Here is a 14834-nt window from a genome sequence, read left to right as displayed (position 1 = left end):
TGAAATCTAACCAGTTTTTTATAACTTTCAAACCCTCATTAGCTCTACAAAAAACATCCTCCCATTTTGATGCACAGAAAATAGCAACAGTGTCGTCAGCAAAAGAAAACAAAGAACAGCTCTCAAGCTCTATCTTGAGTAAGTCATTAATGTAAATCAAAAATAATATTGGACCCAGAACTGTTCCCTGTGGCACACCCATCGTAATTTCTAATTCTGAGCTCATTATACCATCAACACTAACCACCTGTGATCTACAACTGAGATAGCTTTTGAAGAAACCCAATGCAACACCTCTAATTCCAATACCTTCTAACTTTCTAAATAAAATATTGTGGTCCACTGTATCAAAAGCCTTCTGGAGATCTAAAAACACAGCTATACATTTTTCTTCCCTGTCCAGTGTTTCAATAATTCTCTTAGTAACATTATATACTGCATCAGAAGTACTTACACCCTTACGAAAACCAAATTGGCAATTAGATAAAATTTCATATTTTTCCAAGAATTCGACCAAACGAGTCTTAACACATTTCTCAATCACCTTTGACAAACATGAAAGCAGAGAAATTGGGCGATAGTTCCCTGGATCACTTTTGTTACCATTCTTATGCAAAGGAATAACAGTGGCCTTTTTCAACTCGTCGGGGAAAACACCATTCAAAAAGCATAAATTTATTACATGAGCCAGAGGAACTGAAATTATGCGAGAATTTGAACTCAGACATTTAGAAAAAATTCCATCAAATCCTGGTGCTACCCCTTTCTTCAAGTTTTTAATACACTTATCAATTTCCTCTGCTATGACAGGAAAAAGAAAAACGAATTACAAAACAATCTATTAGTTTTTTCCCTAAAAATCTTGTCCTTTACCTTAGTAATTTTTTCAGAAATTCTTCTACCAACACTCACAAAATGTTCATTAAGCTCCTCTGCTATTTCATTTACTTGATAAGATCTCAAAATGCGATTATCCTTGGTAACCAACTCTTTAATAGAACAATTAGTTTTACAAGGGGTATCTGTTGCTTCATTCACAACCTTCCATACAGCCCTTAGATTATTTCCACATTCAACTAATTTATTCTTGAAATACTGTTCCTTTAGAGTTCGCAATGCCGACTTCAGTGTTCGATTATATGATTTAAAACAATCCATCAGCTGTACATTAAATGGTTGTTTACGAACCTTAAGAGACATTTTGTCTCTTCGCCTCATACATCGAAGAATACCATTAGTCACCCAAGGTTTGATTTTCTTTGTATTATTACTAATCCTTCTCCTAACAGTTTTTAATTCAACTCCTACTTCACTTTTCAAAACTTCAATACGCTGCAAGATTATGGAAACTTTGTGATGAGAAGAGTTATGAAAATTCTCAATAAAGATGGAGTGATACAGGTGGACATAGCTTTTCATGTCTATGGTCTAAAATCAAACAAAGGTACGGTAGTGAACATATTAGAAGCAGCAGAGTAAAAGAATCACTCCAATAATATGCTCTCCAAATCATCGAGACTTGATTTCTAAATCTGTGGCAGAGATTTATTAATGTGACATACAAGAATCTATAAATGAATAATCCATACATCAGCTAAGTGCAGGAGTGCATACATTCATTCATTCATTCATTTGTGGATAAAATTACAAATCATATAAATATGTTTGGGGAAGAATAACAGGCATGGCCCAAAACTATTCGAATCCACAAAAATTGATACTGAATAACTTGTTACCATTTCAAAACAGTCTGAACGGGAATACCATAATGGATGAATCAATCAAAAGTTGGTGAAATATCATTATAAAAATACTGTTCCTCAAAATATTATATTTCTCAAACGTTCACGACAAACTGAAGATTCACGAAAGATTAACATTTTCATTCTGAACATAATCATTATGATAATGAATGAATGATGAATTCCATTTCCACCATGAAGAACTAAGAAATTCCACAAACATTTCATGGAAATTAACTGACCACTATATCAAGTAAGCGTGGCCAGTGTGTAATTAATAATTTAGCCAGCTGCACATCACAATAAACTAATTTGAAATAAAACATGAACACATATAAATATTATCATTATTCAAAAGTAATATATTTCTTGAAACCCAAGCTTCGTTTATTTCAAACAGTGATTTCTTAGTTTCCTTGCAGACTGAGATGAAGTTTGTAATTTTGACCATAATTTGTATATTATGATGGGAATTATCAATTATTGAGGCTTGAGAGTTGAAAAATCGTGTTCAGCGACCGAAAATACAAAAGATAGCGTTCCTGAAATACATCATTTGAATGCATAGACTAGTAGGAGCGATGCGATAGACAGGCCATTACGCGCATTAATCATGGGGGAGGACCGCGCCGCAGTGTAACAGTGCTACTTATCCCCCTCCCACCGCCGCATCTATGATCGTAACCCCCAAACTATATATATCATTGGACTCAGGAAGAAACGGCCTACAACGTTTATTGGGAGCATTTTCCTCTAAGTCGGCTAATGACTTGAATATTCGAGAAATAACAAAAAGTCCATAATAAAAAAATACATTTTTCGAGATATTTTATTTTTTTACGGAAAAACTATGCGGTTTATCGCAAAAATGTACAGGACCACATTGAAAGCCAGTTATGTTACATAATTTTGAGAAAAAATTAAAAGCTGTACTATGAATAGTAACTGCAGGACAGGCGATTTTATAAGCGCGCGTTTTTTACAACTTACCCCCCTCCCCCTCAAGCTGTCGACCACCCTGGGACGTGACGACATCGAGTTTCATATACACTAAAGACCCCCTAACAATAATCCGAAGTCAAATTCTCTGCCTCTCTCATGTATGCTCAATGTAAGCCAGCGCCTGGACTATAGCCTATATAGTTTATTTAGTACTGACGAAATTGTACCGGTACCTAATTTATTCTTGTTTTGATTTCAAAGAGGGACCTTCTGGGAACCTTCTTGAAATTTTCATTCTCTATCAGTGTATTACATTCATCTTAGCTCTGATCATGCTTCCTTTAAAACGCTATTATTTTCTCTTTGTCTTATTCAGACTATATTATTATTATATTATTATTATTATTACTTATTCAGAATCTCATTTGTACAAAACTGGGCTCCATTTTTAAATGTTTATTTAACATGAATAAATAATCAGCAAAACGATAATTGAGTTAAAAATATCGATAAAAATAGTCTACCAAAAAATGGAAAATATTTTTAAGAAAATGGAAATTCTATAATTCATTTAAAATCACTTTCCCGTGTTTCGGAACCAACCTGAAACTGTAGGTACACTCATTACTGCCCCACCTTCGTACAAGTCTAGAGTTATGTGAGCATCAACCTCAGCAAGATGGAAAAATGATAACCCTCCTCTCAAAACACGTCTCTGGATCCGCCCCTGATAATAACACAATAATATTTATGATATTATCGTCAACATTCTATATTTGTTTGCTTTTCAAAGTGAATTTATGCATATAAATTATTTTTCTAAATTTTAAACTTCGTAAAATTAAAACTCAGGAATTAAAAGTGTAAGTTTTTAGTGAGGAAACCCTATATATAACCTAGAAACCAGAGTGTAAATAGAAATTGACATTGGGTATTAGGTGCTTTTACAAGTTTCCTTTTTCAATCCAAATGAAATGTATAATTAAAGCGTTACGTTCGAAAACAATACACTCAACGTTTTAAGTTTTAAAAAATCTAACGTTAGATATGAATTCAGTACCAGCAGCCCACCCATTCAATAATAATACCCTTTCAACCATTTTTACTGCCCCCTCCAAAATTTCAATGGCTTAGGCTAGTTTGTATGCATCTTTTGGACTAATTTTAAATCAAAATTTGGGAATGGAATAGTAAGGGCTATAAGCCTATTTTTTTCATTTCCAATCATTTCATGTTTGTGTGTTTTTGTCTCTGTTGAATAAATATCCCCACTGTTGCATCCCCCTGCAACTGCATGCGTTATCATATTGCCGATACAGCATTGATGAAACTGTAGACGTTTATTTAGCACTTTGTCTCAAAAATTGTTCTAGCTGAAAAATTAATAATCCATGTCACGTGTAGGCCTAAACATTGAATCAGGAAAACAAAGTTTCAAAACTATGTTTTTCAGGTAGAAAGCAATATAGAAACAGATGTTCCTTTTTTAATTTCGACTATATGATTTGGTGATTTTTTAATGAAATCAAATGTACCATTAATGAATTTTAAACATTAATTCTGAAATATCTAAAGGAAAATTAAAATTTGGGCTTCCAGGTGCACAAGATTGATATTTTTAGAATCTATGTGCAAAATTTGGAGATCTAAATCATTCCGGTTTTTCCGGTATGCAATCCACAAGTTGACATGTTTTGATGCGAACAAACACAACCCTACTCTCTCTTATTATATACCGTAGATGTTCTCTATTAGTAAAATTTTAAATATTTCTATTTTTAAATTGCACCTGAAAGTCAACCGAAAAGTATTTATAAGTGAAAATTTCAATGTTTAAAATCCAAACGAAAACTATATGATGAATGTTATTTGATTTAAGCATTTAAATTATCCAAGGGTTTCACCACGAATATACAAACCTGTAGTCTGTGGTTTCATCTGCAATTCAAAGGGTTGAGGAAAAGTGTGAAACATGAAAAAGCTTTGTGCAACATGAAAAATTTGAAATAGAGATTAAAAAGTTGTCTCTGTGCAATTTAAAAAAAACATAATTTCACATTTTTCCTGTATTCTGGTTCATAAACGTCTATTGTGCAACATCAACGAGAGAGTAGTGAGAGCATGATTTAATTAATAATTACTTTGGGCAACAAAAAACAGAAATGAAAGCTGGCTTTTTTACCATAGAGAAAAGATGGATTTACATAATGATTAGCTTGAAAATTAAAAAAAATGTGCAATTTATTTGAAGGGTGTCCTTCATCTTGACAATAAATTTCTTATAGTGAGGTCCACGTTATAATGGCAGTGGATAAAGATAGGAGAATAGCGATGTCGATTCTCTGCATTAATTAATTATATTTCTACACTGTCAAAAACATAATTGGCATCGTTGTGGACCGAGAAAAGGATAGTACCACCGGCTTTGTCGAATGATAGACAAGGATAGCAAAACCAAAGTTGAACAAATACTGTCATTATAACATGGACCTCACTATGGTCACCTAAGAAACTAGTTTGAATTAGAACCAGATCGTTAAAGAAGTCATTCTATTTCCTGACTGGAGATTATTTGAAATTGAATAAAGCAGTCTACCGATTTAAACCTACAGGATTTTCAAAAGTGAATACTATCTGACGGGATTTTATAATGTCAATACTCAACTTATTACAATTCTGTGCAAACCTCTGGAAGTGTGAAATAATGATCGTGTATTCCTGTACCATAATATAGCTTACCTAGTTCCAAGTTCATCATCGAACCTTAAGTATTCGACGATACTTACGCTCCTCTTCCTCCTGCACTGTAATCTTTATAAAGATTTAATTATTTTCATTTTTTATATTAAAACAATCATGAAATTTTATCTGTAACATAATTATAGAGAAGTTAACAGTCTTCCTCACCCACTAAATAATAATAATAATTATGATGAATGAAATGATAATTTTCATCATTCATGCATTTCATACAAATTTATGAATCTCTCATAGGTTTAATTTATAAAAACAATATCATGTAATTATTATGTTCAACAGTACAACCTCTATAATTTGTGATTTACAGGATCACACTTTTACAACGAATACGAGGTGACGAACTATCGAGTCTATTCATCATGGAAGTTAATTAATAAAAATATCAGGTGTGGCGCACTCACACAACTTTCCTTGCTTCTATGAAAATTGATCACCTGACGGTAGTGTTTACGCGCATCTCAAGTCTATCATTCAAAGATCTGAGCCAGCTGGTGACAGAACAATAGCGCTGGAGACACACAAGGTCTGATAACTCTTCAAAGTGATGATTTAATAGAATCAACATTCAATTGCCAATAGTTTGCAATTAAATAATCACATTTTCTCGAATTTCAAGCTTATTTTCAATTTTAGGTGAAAATGTTACTGAACATTAATTGTAGACATTTTCATGTTCAATCTTTTCCACCTGAATTTTTTTGTTTAGATTGTATCTGGAGCCTGATAATTGAGAATCTAAAAATCAAACTTTGCATAGATGGGGCGAAATTGAAATTTTTACAGATATGGGACTTGTGTCAGTTGATTGTTGATAGATATTATCAATAACTATATTAGCTATAAATTTGATCTAAATCTTTGGAGCCGTTTTTGAGAAAATCGTGAAAAACCCCGTTTTTGACAACATTTTCGTCGCCATCTTGAATTGCATTTGATCGAAATTGTTCGTGTCGGATCCTTATACTGTAAGGACCTTAAGTTCAAAATTTCAAGTCATTTCGTTAATTGGGAGATGAGATTTCGTGTACACAGACCAATACCCAAAACCACTTTTTTGGTCTCAGGGGACCTTGAAACGTATAGAAATTTAGAAATTGGGGTACCTTAATTTTTTTGGAAAGCAATACTTTCCTTACCTATGGTAATAGGGCAAGGAAAGTAAAAACTGTACTTCAACTAAGAATTACAGTTAACTATAGGCCTGCTGTTGTTAATAATTATTTTCATCCACTATAATTTCAATTTGAGTAATATAAATATATTTCGACTTCATTCAGTTATATTATTGCATTATTCTCACGTTTAGTTTCAATTCTTCTAAATTATATTAAAGGTATGTATTAAGGTGATAGATAAGTTATCTTCAAGTTTCAAACTCAGACATATTCACTCTTGGTCGAGTGTTAATGGGAAGGTTATTTTTGTGTATCCTTTTCAAGAGTTTACAATTACGGTATCTGTTCAAATATCCACTAATTTGTGTAAATGAAAAATAATTATATTATAGTGGGCTAATTGCAATAATTAGGATTTGATCTTTTATCAATCAATAATTATTCTCCAGTTCCAGTTCATAATTTGTTAATCAATCGGAAAATTTGTTTTAATACAGTTAGGCCTATCACAGAATTTGTTTCAAATATAAGTATTAAAGCCAGAATTTAGCCCATTGTGAACCACATGAATAGAAAAATATTTAATCCAATTTCAGTAAGTTACCTCCTAGCTAATCCGAAGTAAAAGAATTGTTGTATATTTCATGTATTCTATAATGCATTCATTGACTGGATTAAATGAATCAGAAAGCTCATGAGTTTAAAAGGAATATAAACTAAAACATACTTTATTAAAATTTTATTAATAATTTCCACAAAGATTTTTTTGAAAATTATAAGAGGTTTATCAGAACATCATTCAATATGAAACACAATCTCAATAAAAAAAGCGTTATTCTATCAAATAATTATTAAGAGCATTGTTTTCAAAGAAATCGTAGGCAGATAAGAATAACTAAGATATTATTAGAAACTATGTCGAAATGTCTGTTTCATAAGCAATACATTTATTATTAGTAAATTAAATGATGATATTAGTAAACAAATAAAAAATAAAAACCGGAGAAAAGCTTTTAAACCAATTAAATAATTGTGTGCTGAAGTATTAGCAACAGATTATGAGTGATATTACAGGAAGATGAGAATTAAATGAATACTGAATTCCAATTGTTCTCGATGAATTCAATTAAAATCGCTGAACAATCACTGAAGCCATCACTGATTTATTATTGACAGTCTTTGAAATTGAAACGAAATTCATGTTTCTTGCGATGCTTCTTTCCTTTGCTGCACCATTTCACGAAGATTGTTTTCGCTATCTTTCAAACTGCGTTCCAATAGCTCCTTATTACTCTGAAAAATAAAAAGTCAGTATATTAGCGATTCAGTAAGAATCAATGTTATCAATTTGATTGGATATTATGTTTATGTTTGTGTTTCCAAGAGCAGGTTTTCATTGCCAGTAGCTACTAGGCGATTTATAAAGATTTGGAATTCCCATGTAAAAGATTCTCATAAACTAGTAATATAAAATTATTATAACACATCTCATCCCAATAAACGTCAAGTTTTAGATTGCCTTTTTTGAATTAGAAGCCTTTTTCACGGATTTATATTGGACAAATTTCAATAGAGCCTGCTCCAGAAAACTTACAGCAAACTCAATATTGAAAAAAATATAAAAACTATTAGGTAACACGTGCTTAGTAGCATTTGTATGTACCATTACTTAGTACCGTTTTTACCATAGCATTTGTATGTACCATTACTTAGTACCGTTTTTACAATAGCATTTGTATGTACCATTACTTAGTACCATTTTTCTTATGCCCAGGAAACATAATCCAATAATAGAATCAAAATTAATCTATATTATCATAAATAAATGAATTGGCTTATACGGTACATGTACAGGATAGATAAAATACACGTTTGAGGCATTATCACTAATGAACTACAACGGTAAACACCGGATACTGAGGATGATATAGGCTTATCTTGATTTTCATTAATCAATAACTTGAAATTTTGATAATTTAAACAAATTAATTTAATTTGTGATTCAAAGTTAATGCCCAATCAAATAGTGCTTTCTCCAAGTGAATCCGTGGCATGATTGGTAGCACGCGTGACTCATGAATGAAAAGTTTCGAGTTCGCAAAATGAATGGAAATGAAATAATAAAAATGAAAAAAAACCTATATCCTCCCTCGATGAATCCAGAATCTTTATTTAAAATGCAAGTTAATCATCTCATTAGTTCATAAGCGACTAGCAGGTAATCCGTAGTTTATACTAGGGAAGATTTGGTGTTGTAAAATGAAATCTTCTCATGTCCAGGAAACATAAGAGTAATAATATTCATTATTTTGTTTGAAATTAAGTGAATAATTTTTATCAGTTGGAAATTTCCAGCATAAAAAATTAGTTTCATACGCAACCTTTGATTCACGAACCGCGCGCGCTACGGTGTCACATGGAGTATGCACTGTTTGGTTGACCTTTTATAGTCACGTAATTTGAATCACAAATTGATTAAATTTGTTTCAATTATTAAATTAGAATTGTTTTATCAATATAAATAAAAATAAGCCTCATAATTCTTGGTAATAAATTGAGTCTTGATGCGAAATTTCATCTTAATCAGTTCATTATTTATTGAAGTTTTTCAGTTTATCGGATTGATAGTTTGACACCTTGTGGGACCGGACTCCCCAAAGCTCACAGCTCAAAGCTCTATTAGTTCAGACGTGATGATACGTATTTCATATCCCGCACATGTATAAGAAAATTATTTTATTCATAATATTATAGATAGATGACCACTCAAGCAGAGTATCACCTACTGGATACTTGACAAACTGAATACTTATCGTACTGAATTCTTGAAGAGCTGAAGAAGGCCTATATCCATCCTCAGTAAATTAAGAATCCATCATTCTATCACGCAATTTGACAAGTTTCGAGTTCGCAAAATGAATGGAAATGAAATAATAAAAATGAAAAAAAAACCTATATCCCTTTGTCAAAATAGCTTCACTTTACCTACTTGTAAGGAAATAGCCTCTATAATATTTTTAGACTCATCTGGACTTCCATCACTAATTATTCAAAAAATTTCTTAGAGCCTGTTCACATGACAGCGACTTACCCTCGGTTGTCGCGCGGCTCGATTTGCCAGTCTCGTACACATGACAGCGATTCATGAGCGATTTGTCCTCGGTTAAGTCTGAGATTACAACCGCCGCGATTCGCCGGCGTCTACTAAAACCGAGCGATCGCGCGACAACCGAGCGTAAATCGCGGTCATGTGAACAGGCTCTTACAGTAGTGACTCATTGATTTGAAAGGCATTGCACAAATCTATTCACTGTACTTTTGAAAATCAGAATATGAACAAGAATTATATAAAAACCTTTCCAGCGATACATTATAAGTAAGTTACAATAGAAAAATTCTACAAAAAATATTCTGAGATGGTAATTCATTTCATTATTGAGATTAGGTGAATAATCTTATTTAAAAAAATGAAATGATTTACACTCTATACTGAATTCAATTATTCAGAGTATTTCAAAGAGCAGGTCATTGTTCCTAGTACAACATCAAAATTTCATTTTTGAAATATATTAGAAATTACAAACCTGTAGAGTTTTGATTTTTTCTTCGCATGTAGAGATTTTGTCGGATAAATTTTTACAGACAACTGGAATTTCAGTCAAGACAAACATTCGTCCGATACTTTCGTACGTGTTTGTGTCAGATGATAGACCCTGTAAATTTTAAGAAATATTATCCCATATTTCAAATACGTGCATACATGTATTTTACAACTATTTATTAAAAATCACAATTAGGTAAGTTTATCTCACACTAAAGGTATGTTCAGACAAGTATAAAAGTATGAGGAACTAGTATAAGATACTTTTTGTGTACTTTTCATTCAGTAGTATAAAATATTTGTGAGATTGCCAAGTAAAGGAGGAGCCACACTTTTCATGCAGCATTCCGATCCGACTCATGTACGGTATTTATGTGGGGTAAAGGGGTGGGTGGTGGTGAGACAGAACACATGACGGACGTGTGTGTCATTGTAAGACCAGTCACTATATACATTGATGCTTGCAATTTATATTGTGGTCCTGATTTTTTTTTTTTGGACACATAAGAGAAATCCAGAACCAATTTTTTTCATGCAAAGTTTCCTTCTGCTTGATACTGAGTGGCCCAAAAACCTCCTATTTTCGGTTCATTTTCCAGTTTTCAGTTATTTCAGCCAAATCTAGTAATCGGACAGAAAAATTCGTTCTCACCATTTTTTAGATTATGAATTTCTAAATAAAATGAGATCCTCGGAGCTCTTTATCTTCAATAAGTATTGAGTTTTATTTTTTGAAAAATGAGTAAAATTTCAAGAGAAAATCAATTCTGATGAATTTTAGTTATTGATCAACAATATCTCCCAATTGTTACCATCTAAATGTATGATTGAAAATCCCTCTAGGCGTAATTTTGTGCTCTGCAATCTGCGGCCAGGTAGAGCGTCTATCTCATATAAATTTCCAAGTAAACCTGACAACAATGCTCCTTGGATTTCTAAAAGCACTTCATTATTAGCTTCAACTTCAATCATCACCAACACCATTGTCATACCATTAAGATTTCACAAATTATATAAATTCATGAGATCATGTTCTATGAGAATCACCCGTTAGATGCTCTTCATTCAGTATTTCCTAGTGGAGAGGCACGCATAAGGGCACCTCACGGATCAGAATTTCAAACACTATAACTTCTGACACAATGATTGGATTTCGTCGTACATTCTTCTCAGATCGTCACGGCGGTTCAAAATCATGCATCATAAGTCAAATTCGATCGGAAAATGGAAAATTCATTGTTGAGTGTACTTTTAACAGTATTCCAATAGATAGAAAAATGACCAATTTCTATATTCAAAGCTGCGCATCTCGTGAAATACTTATGAAAACTCGTGAAATAATATTTCAAACTCTAGTGAAAATTTTCTTCTCTTTTAACTTCAAAGAACAATACCATTAGAAGGTAGCAATCGATTTTAAAAATGGCGATTTTAGTTTTTTCCTTTTTTCGCGATTTTACTGTTAATGAGTCTCTAAAACGAGTCTGATACATCAAATCTCACGATTGGTTTCAAATTGTAGATAATCTCATCCTCTACGAGCTTAGTTGCCTGAAATTCATCTAGAATCACTGTATCCTATCATAGAACTGCGGAGACAGTAAATATAAGGAACATATATTAAATTACATGTTTTTTTTAACAATTGAATCTTAATCTACGAACATATTTCTTCATGAATAGTTTGCAGCATATGAAAGAGAAGATTCTGTTCTACAATTCAAGATCAAGTTATGTTTTTTTTATAAAAACGGGTTACCGTGATACCTAACCTTGAATATGGAAATTGGTATATATTTTTTTGAATTGGAAGTACTCAAGGATGAATTTTTCATTTTCCAACCGAATTTACTTATGATGCATAATTTTGAACCGCCTTTAGGAGCTGAGAAGAATGAGCTGTAGTACGACGAAATCAGATCATTGTGTCAGAGGTTATGAGTGTTTGAAATTCTGATCCTTGAGGTGTCCTTATGCGCGCCTCTCCACTGGGAAATAATGAATACTAGTAATAATAATTTCTCTGATTGCCAATGAATTGCAACCAGAGGAGTTTATTGACAAAACATATACATAATTATTATATTATACACATACAAAAGATGTGCTAATAATAAACTTAGACTCAATTATGATACCCCACTATATTTATGTGTCGGGGTGATCATAATATTCTTTTGAAAAACATGCTTAACATGAATGAAGTGCATCTAACGGGTGATTCTCATAGAACATGATCTCATGTACTTATATCATTGTGCGAAATCTTAATGTGATTACAATGGTGTTGGTGATTATGATTGAAAATAAAAAATAGGTGTTATTAAAAATACAAGGAGCATTGATTTCAGTTGTAACTGGGAATCTATATGAGATAGAGCGCTCTACCTGGTCTCAGATTGTAGAGCACAAAATTACGCCCAGAGGGATTTTCAATTATACATTTAAATGATAACAATCGGGAGATATTGTTGATCAAAAACTAAAATTCATCAGAATTGATTATTTTTAAAGTTTCACTCATTTTTCAAAAAATTATAATTGATTACTTATTGAAGGTAAAGAGCTCCGAGGATCTCATTTTATTTAGAATTTCATAATCTAAAAAATGGTGAGAACGAATTTTTCTGTCTCTGATTACTAGATATGGCGGAAATAGCTGAAAACTGAAAATTGAACCGAAAATACGTGGTTCCACTCAGTATCTAGCACAAGGAAATTTTGCATGAAAAAAATTGGTTGTTGACTTCTCTTATGTACTCAAACAATATATTAAAAAATCAGAACTACAATATAAATTGCAAGCACACCCCCTCTTTCATGTTTATATCGAAATAAGTCTACTAAAGTGAGAATCTAATTGAAAACTGGTATAGCTGACATAAGTTACATCTATGAGAGTTATCAACACATATGGTTTACATTTATTGGTACTTCCACAACTATTGCATTTGTCAATAAAACAATTCAATAAGAAAAACTACAATATATTTGAAAACTAAAAAACTCTAACCTGCAATTAGAAGGAAACATAATTATGGTGTTTATTGAAGTCAATTCTATAGTTCTTCTATAACTAGGCTATACGAAGTTACACTATAGAGGGACATGGTTTATTTGTTGCATTGGACTCAATATCTAGTGTTAATTATATTATCCTGATGTATATAATGTGTACTGGCTACTGGATGAGACTTTTGATAGATTATTAGTAGCGTTGCTTTCATTTTGTGAACTCGTAGTTTTTAATGATATTTCGTGAGAAGCTAGGAAATGAGAGAAGGATAAATTCTGGATTGGATATTTCCATTAAATTGGAAATTTTAATGAAAATTCCTTTGGTGAAGTATTCATGAAAATATAAACGCGTCATTCCGATTTTATCACATATATGTCATAATTAATTTAGAGAACCATAACAATATTTGTATAAAGAGTAAATAGCTGTTGAAGGTTTTCATGGAGTTTGGTGGAGTTATCTAGCATTCGATTCTGAAAGGGATTTTGACATGAAGCTGAAAGTCTCTATCAGTTGATCTGTTGTGAGTTTGTATGCATGAATTTATTGAATGGATATTATCGTTATATTCGATTTGGAAAAGTAAGAATATAATATTGTACTACCTTCAACTCCCGTGTTGTTAAGTCTGCGTGCTGTCTGGACCTCTTGTAATTTTCAATTTGCATATCGGCCAGCTTCAACTTTTGACTTGTCTCCAGCCATTTATGTTGTAGCTCAGTGAAGGCCTGCAACCAAATCAATATTTACTTCAATATAGCTGATAAGTCTTAGATTTAACAGGAGTATTCATTCTATACAAGAAATCTCCAATAATATTACTAGATAGTAATTTAGTAGTATTGCTACCAATGATTTAGTATATAGTCTATCTTAACTTCTTATTTTGGTAAATCATTTCCGTAATCTTTGATTAGCCGTAGGTTTAACAGATTTTTTTTAAATTTTGTACAAGAAATCTCTAATAAGAATAATTATAATCGTGACTACTACTACAGTACCAGTAATTCAGAACCTTAAATTTTCCAATCCTCCACCAGTGCATGCTGGATATGTTTCTTCAAGTTGATTATTAAATGTTCTTGTTGTGGTTAAATATAAAAAGGGGTTAACAACATCAATTCGTGTATCAATTATAGAGAAGTACCACATCATCAAAACACAACTCAACTCATTAACTTTGGATTAAGATGTCTAGTCAGTGATATTATTACACCCATTTTTGGTGTTCTAGGATGAGCAGCTTTTTTGAAACAGTGGTAACTCCACTACTAGCCAAATAGACTGGGTGCTACCTTTGATATCGTGACAGTGTCTATCTATTAAGAAAACATTTCTTCAGGGAGATTAGAAAAAATTATAACCTCTAGTAAAGAATAGCAATGAATTTCTTGTTCAGGTCGAACAGAGAAGCTGCTTTGAGATATTAGCTGGACTTTAATTTGAGTGCAATAGTTATCACTTATATTATAATAGTAGGCCTAAGCTTACCTATCGAGTTGGGTTGGTTTGATAGTATCTAGTAGCAGCCTATCAATAATTAAATATCGACAGTAATGGTGCACTCAAAGTGAAATGTTTCCACCTATCACAACTAATCATCCTAAAGGTGCAGTTCCTTAGCGACGACTCGAGCCGCGTGGCTAAAGTTGTCG

At 32.3% G+C, this 14834-nt stretch overlaps 1 protein-coding gene across 1 annotated transcript; it reads right to left on the bottom strand.

Moving 5' to 3' along the window:
• Window positions 1-7283: 7283 nt before the first annotated feature.
• LOC111043738 (prefoldin subunit 1) lies at window positions 7284-13907 on the bottom strand (the record flags this gene model as incomplete). The annotated part of the gene is given in 3 exon segments (XM_039422352.1): window positions 7284-7852; window positions 10144-10272; window positions 13785-13907. Coding segments are annotated over 3 exon segments (348 nt in total), but the record flags the coding sequence as incomplete, so codon positions are not given.
• Between the last annotated feature and the right edge of the window lie 927 nt (window positions 13908-14834).

This window comes from Nilaparvata lugens, chromosome 2, assembly GCF_014356525.2.
Source record: "Nilaparvata lugens isolate BPH chromosome 2, ASM1435652v1, whole genome shotgun sequence".
In the NCBI taxonomy this organism is placed as follows: Eukaryota; Metazoa; Arthropoda; class Insecta; order Hemiptera; family Delphacidae; genus Nilaparvata; species Nilaparvata lugens.
Note: the sequence above shows the minus strand (reverse complement) of the source record. Positions and strands in the feature narration are given on the sequence as shown.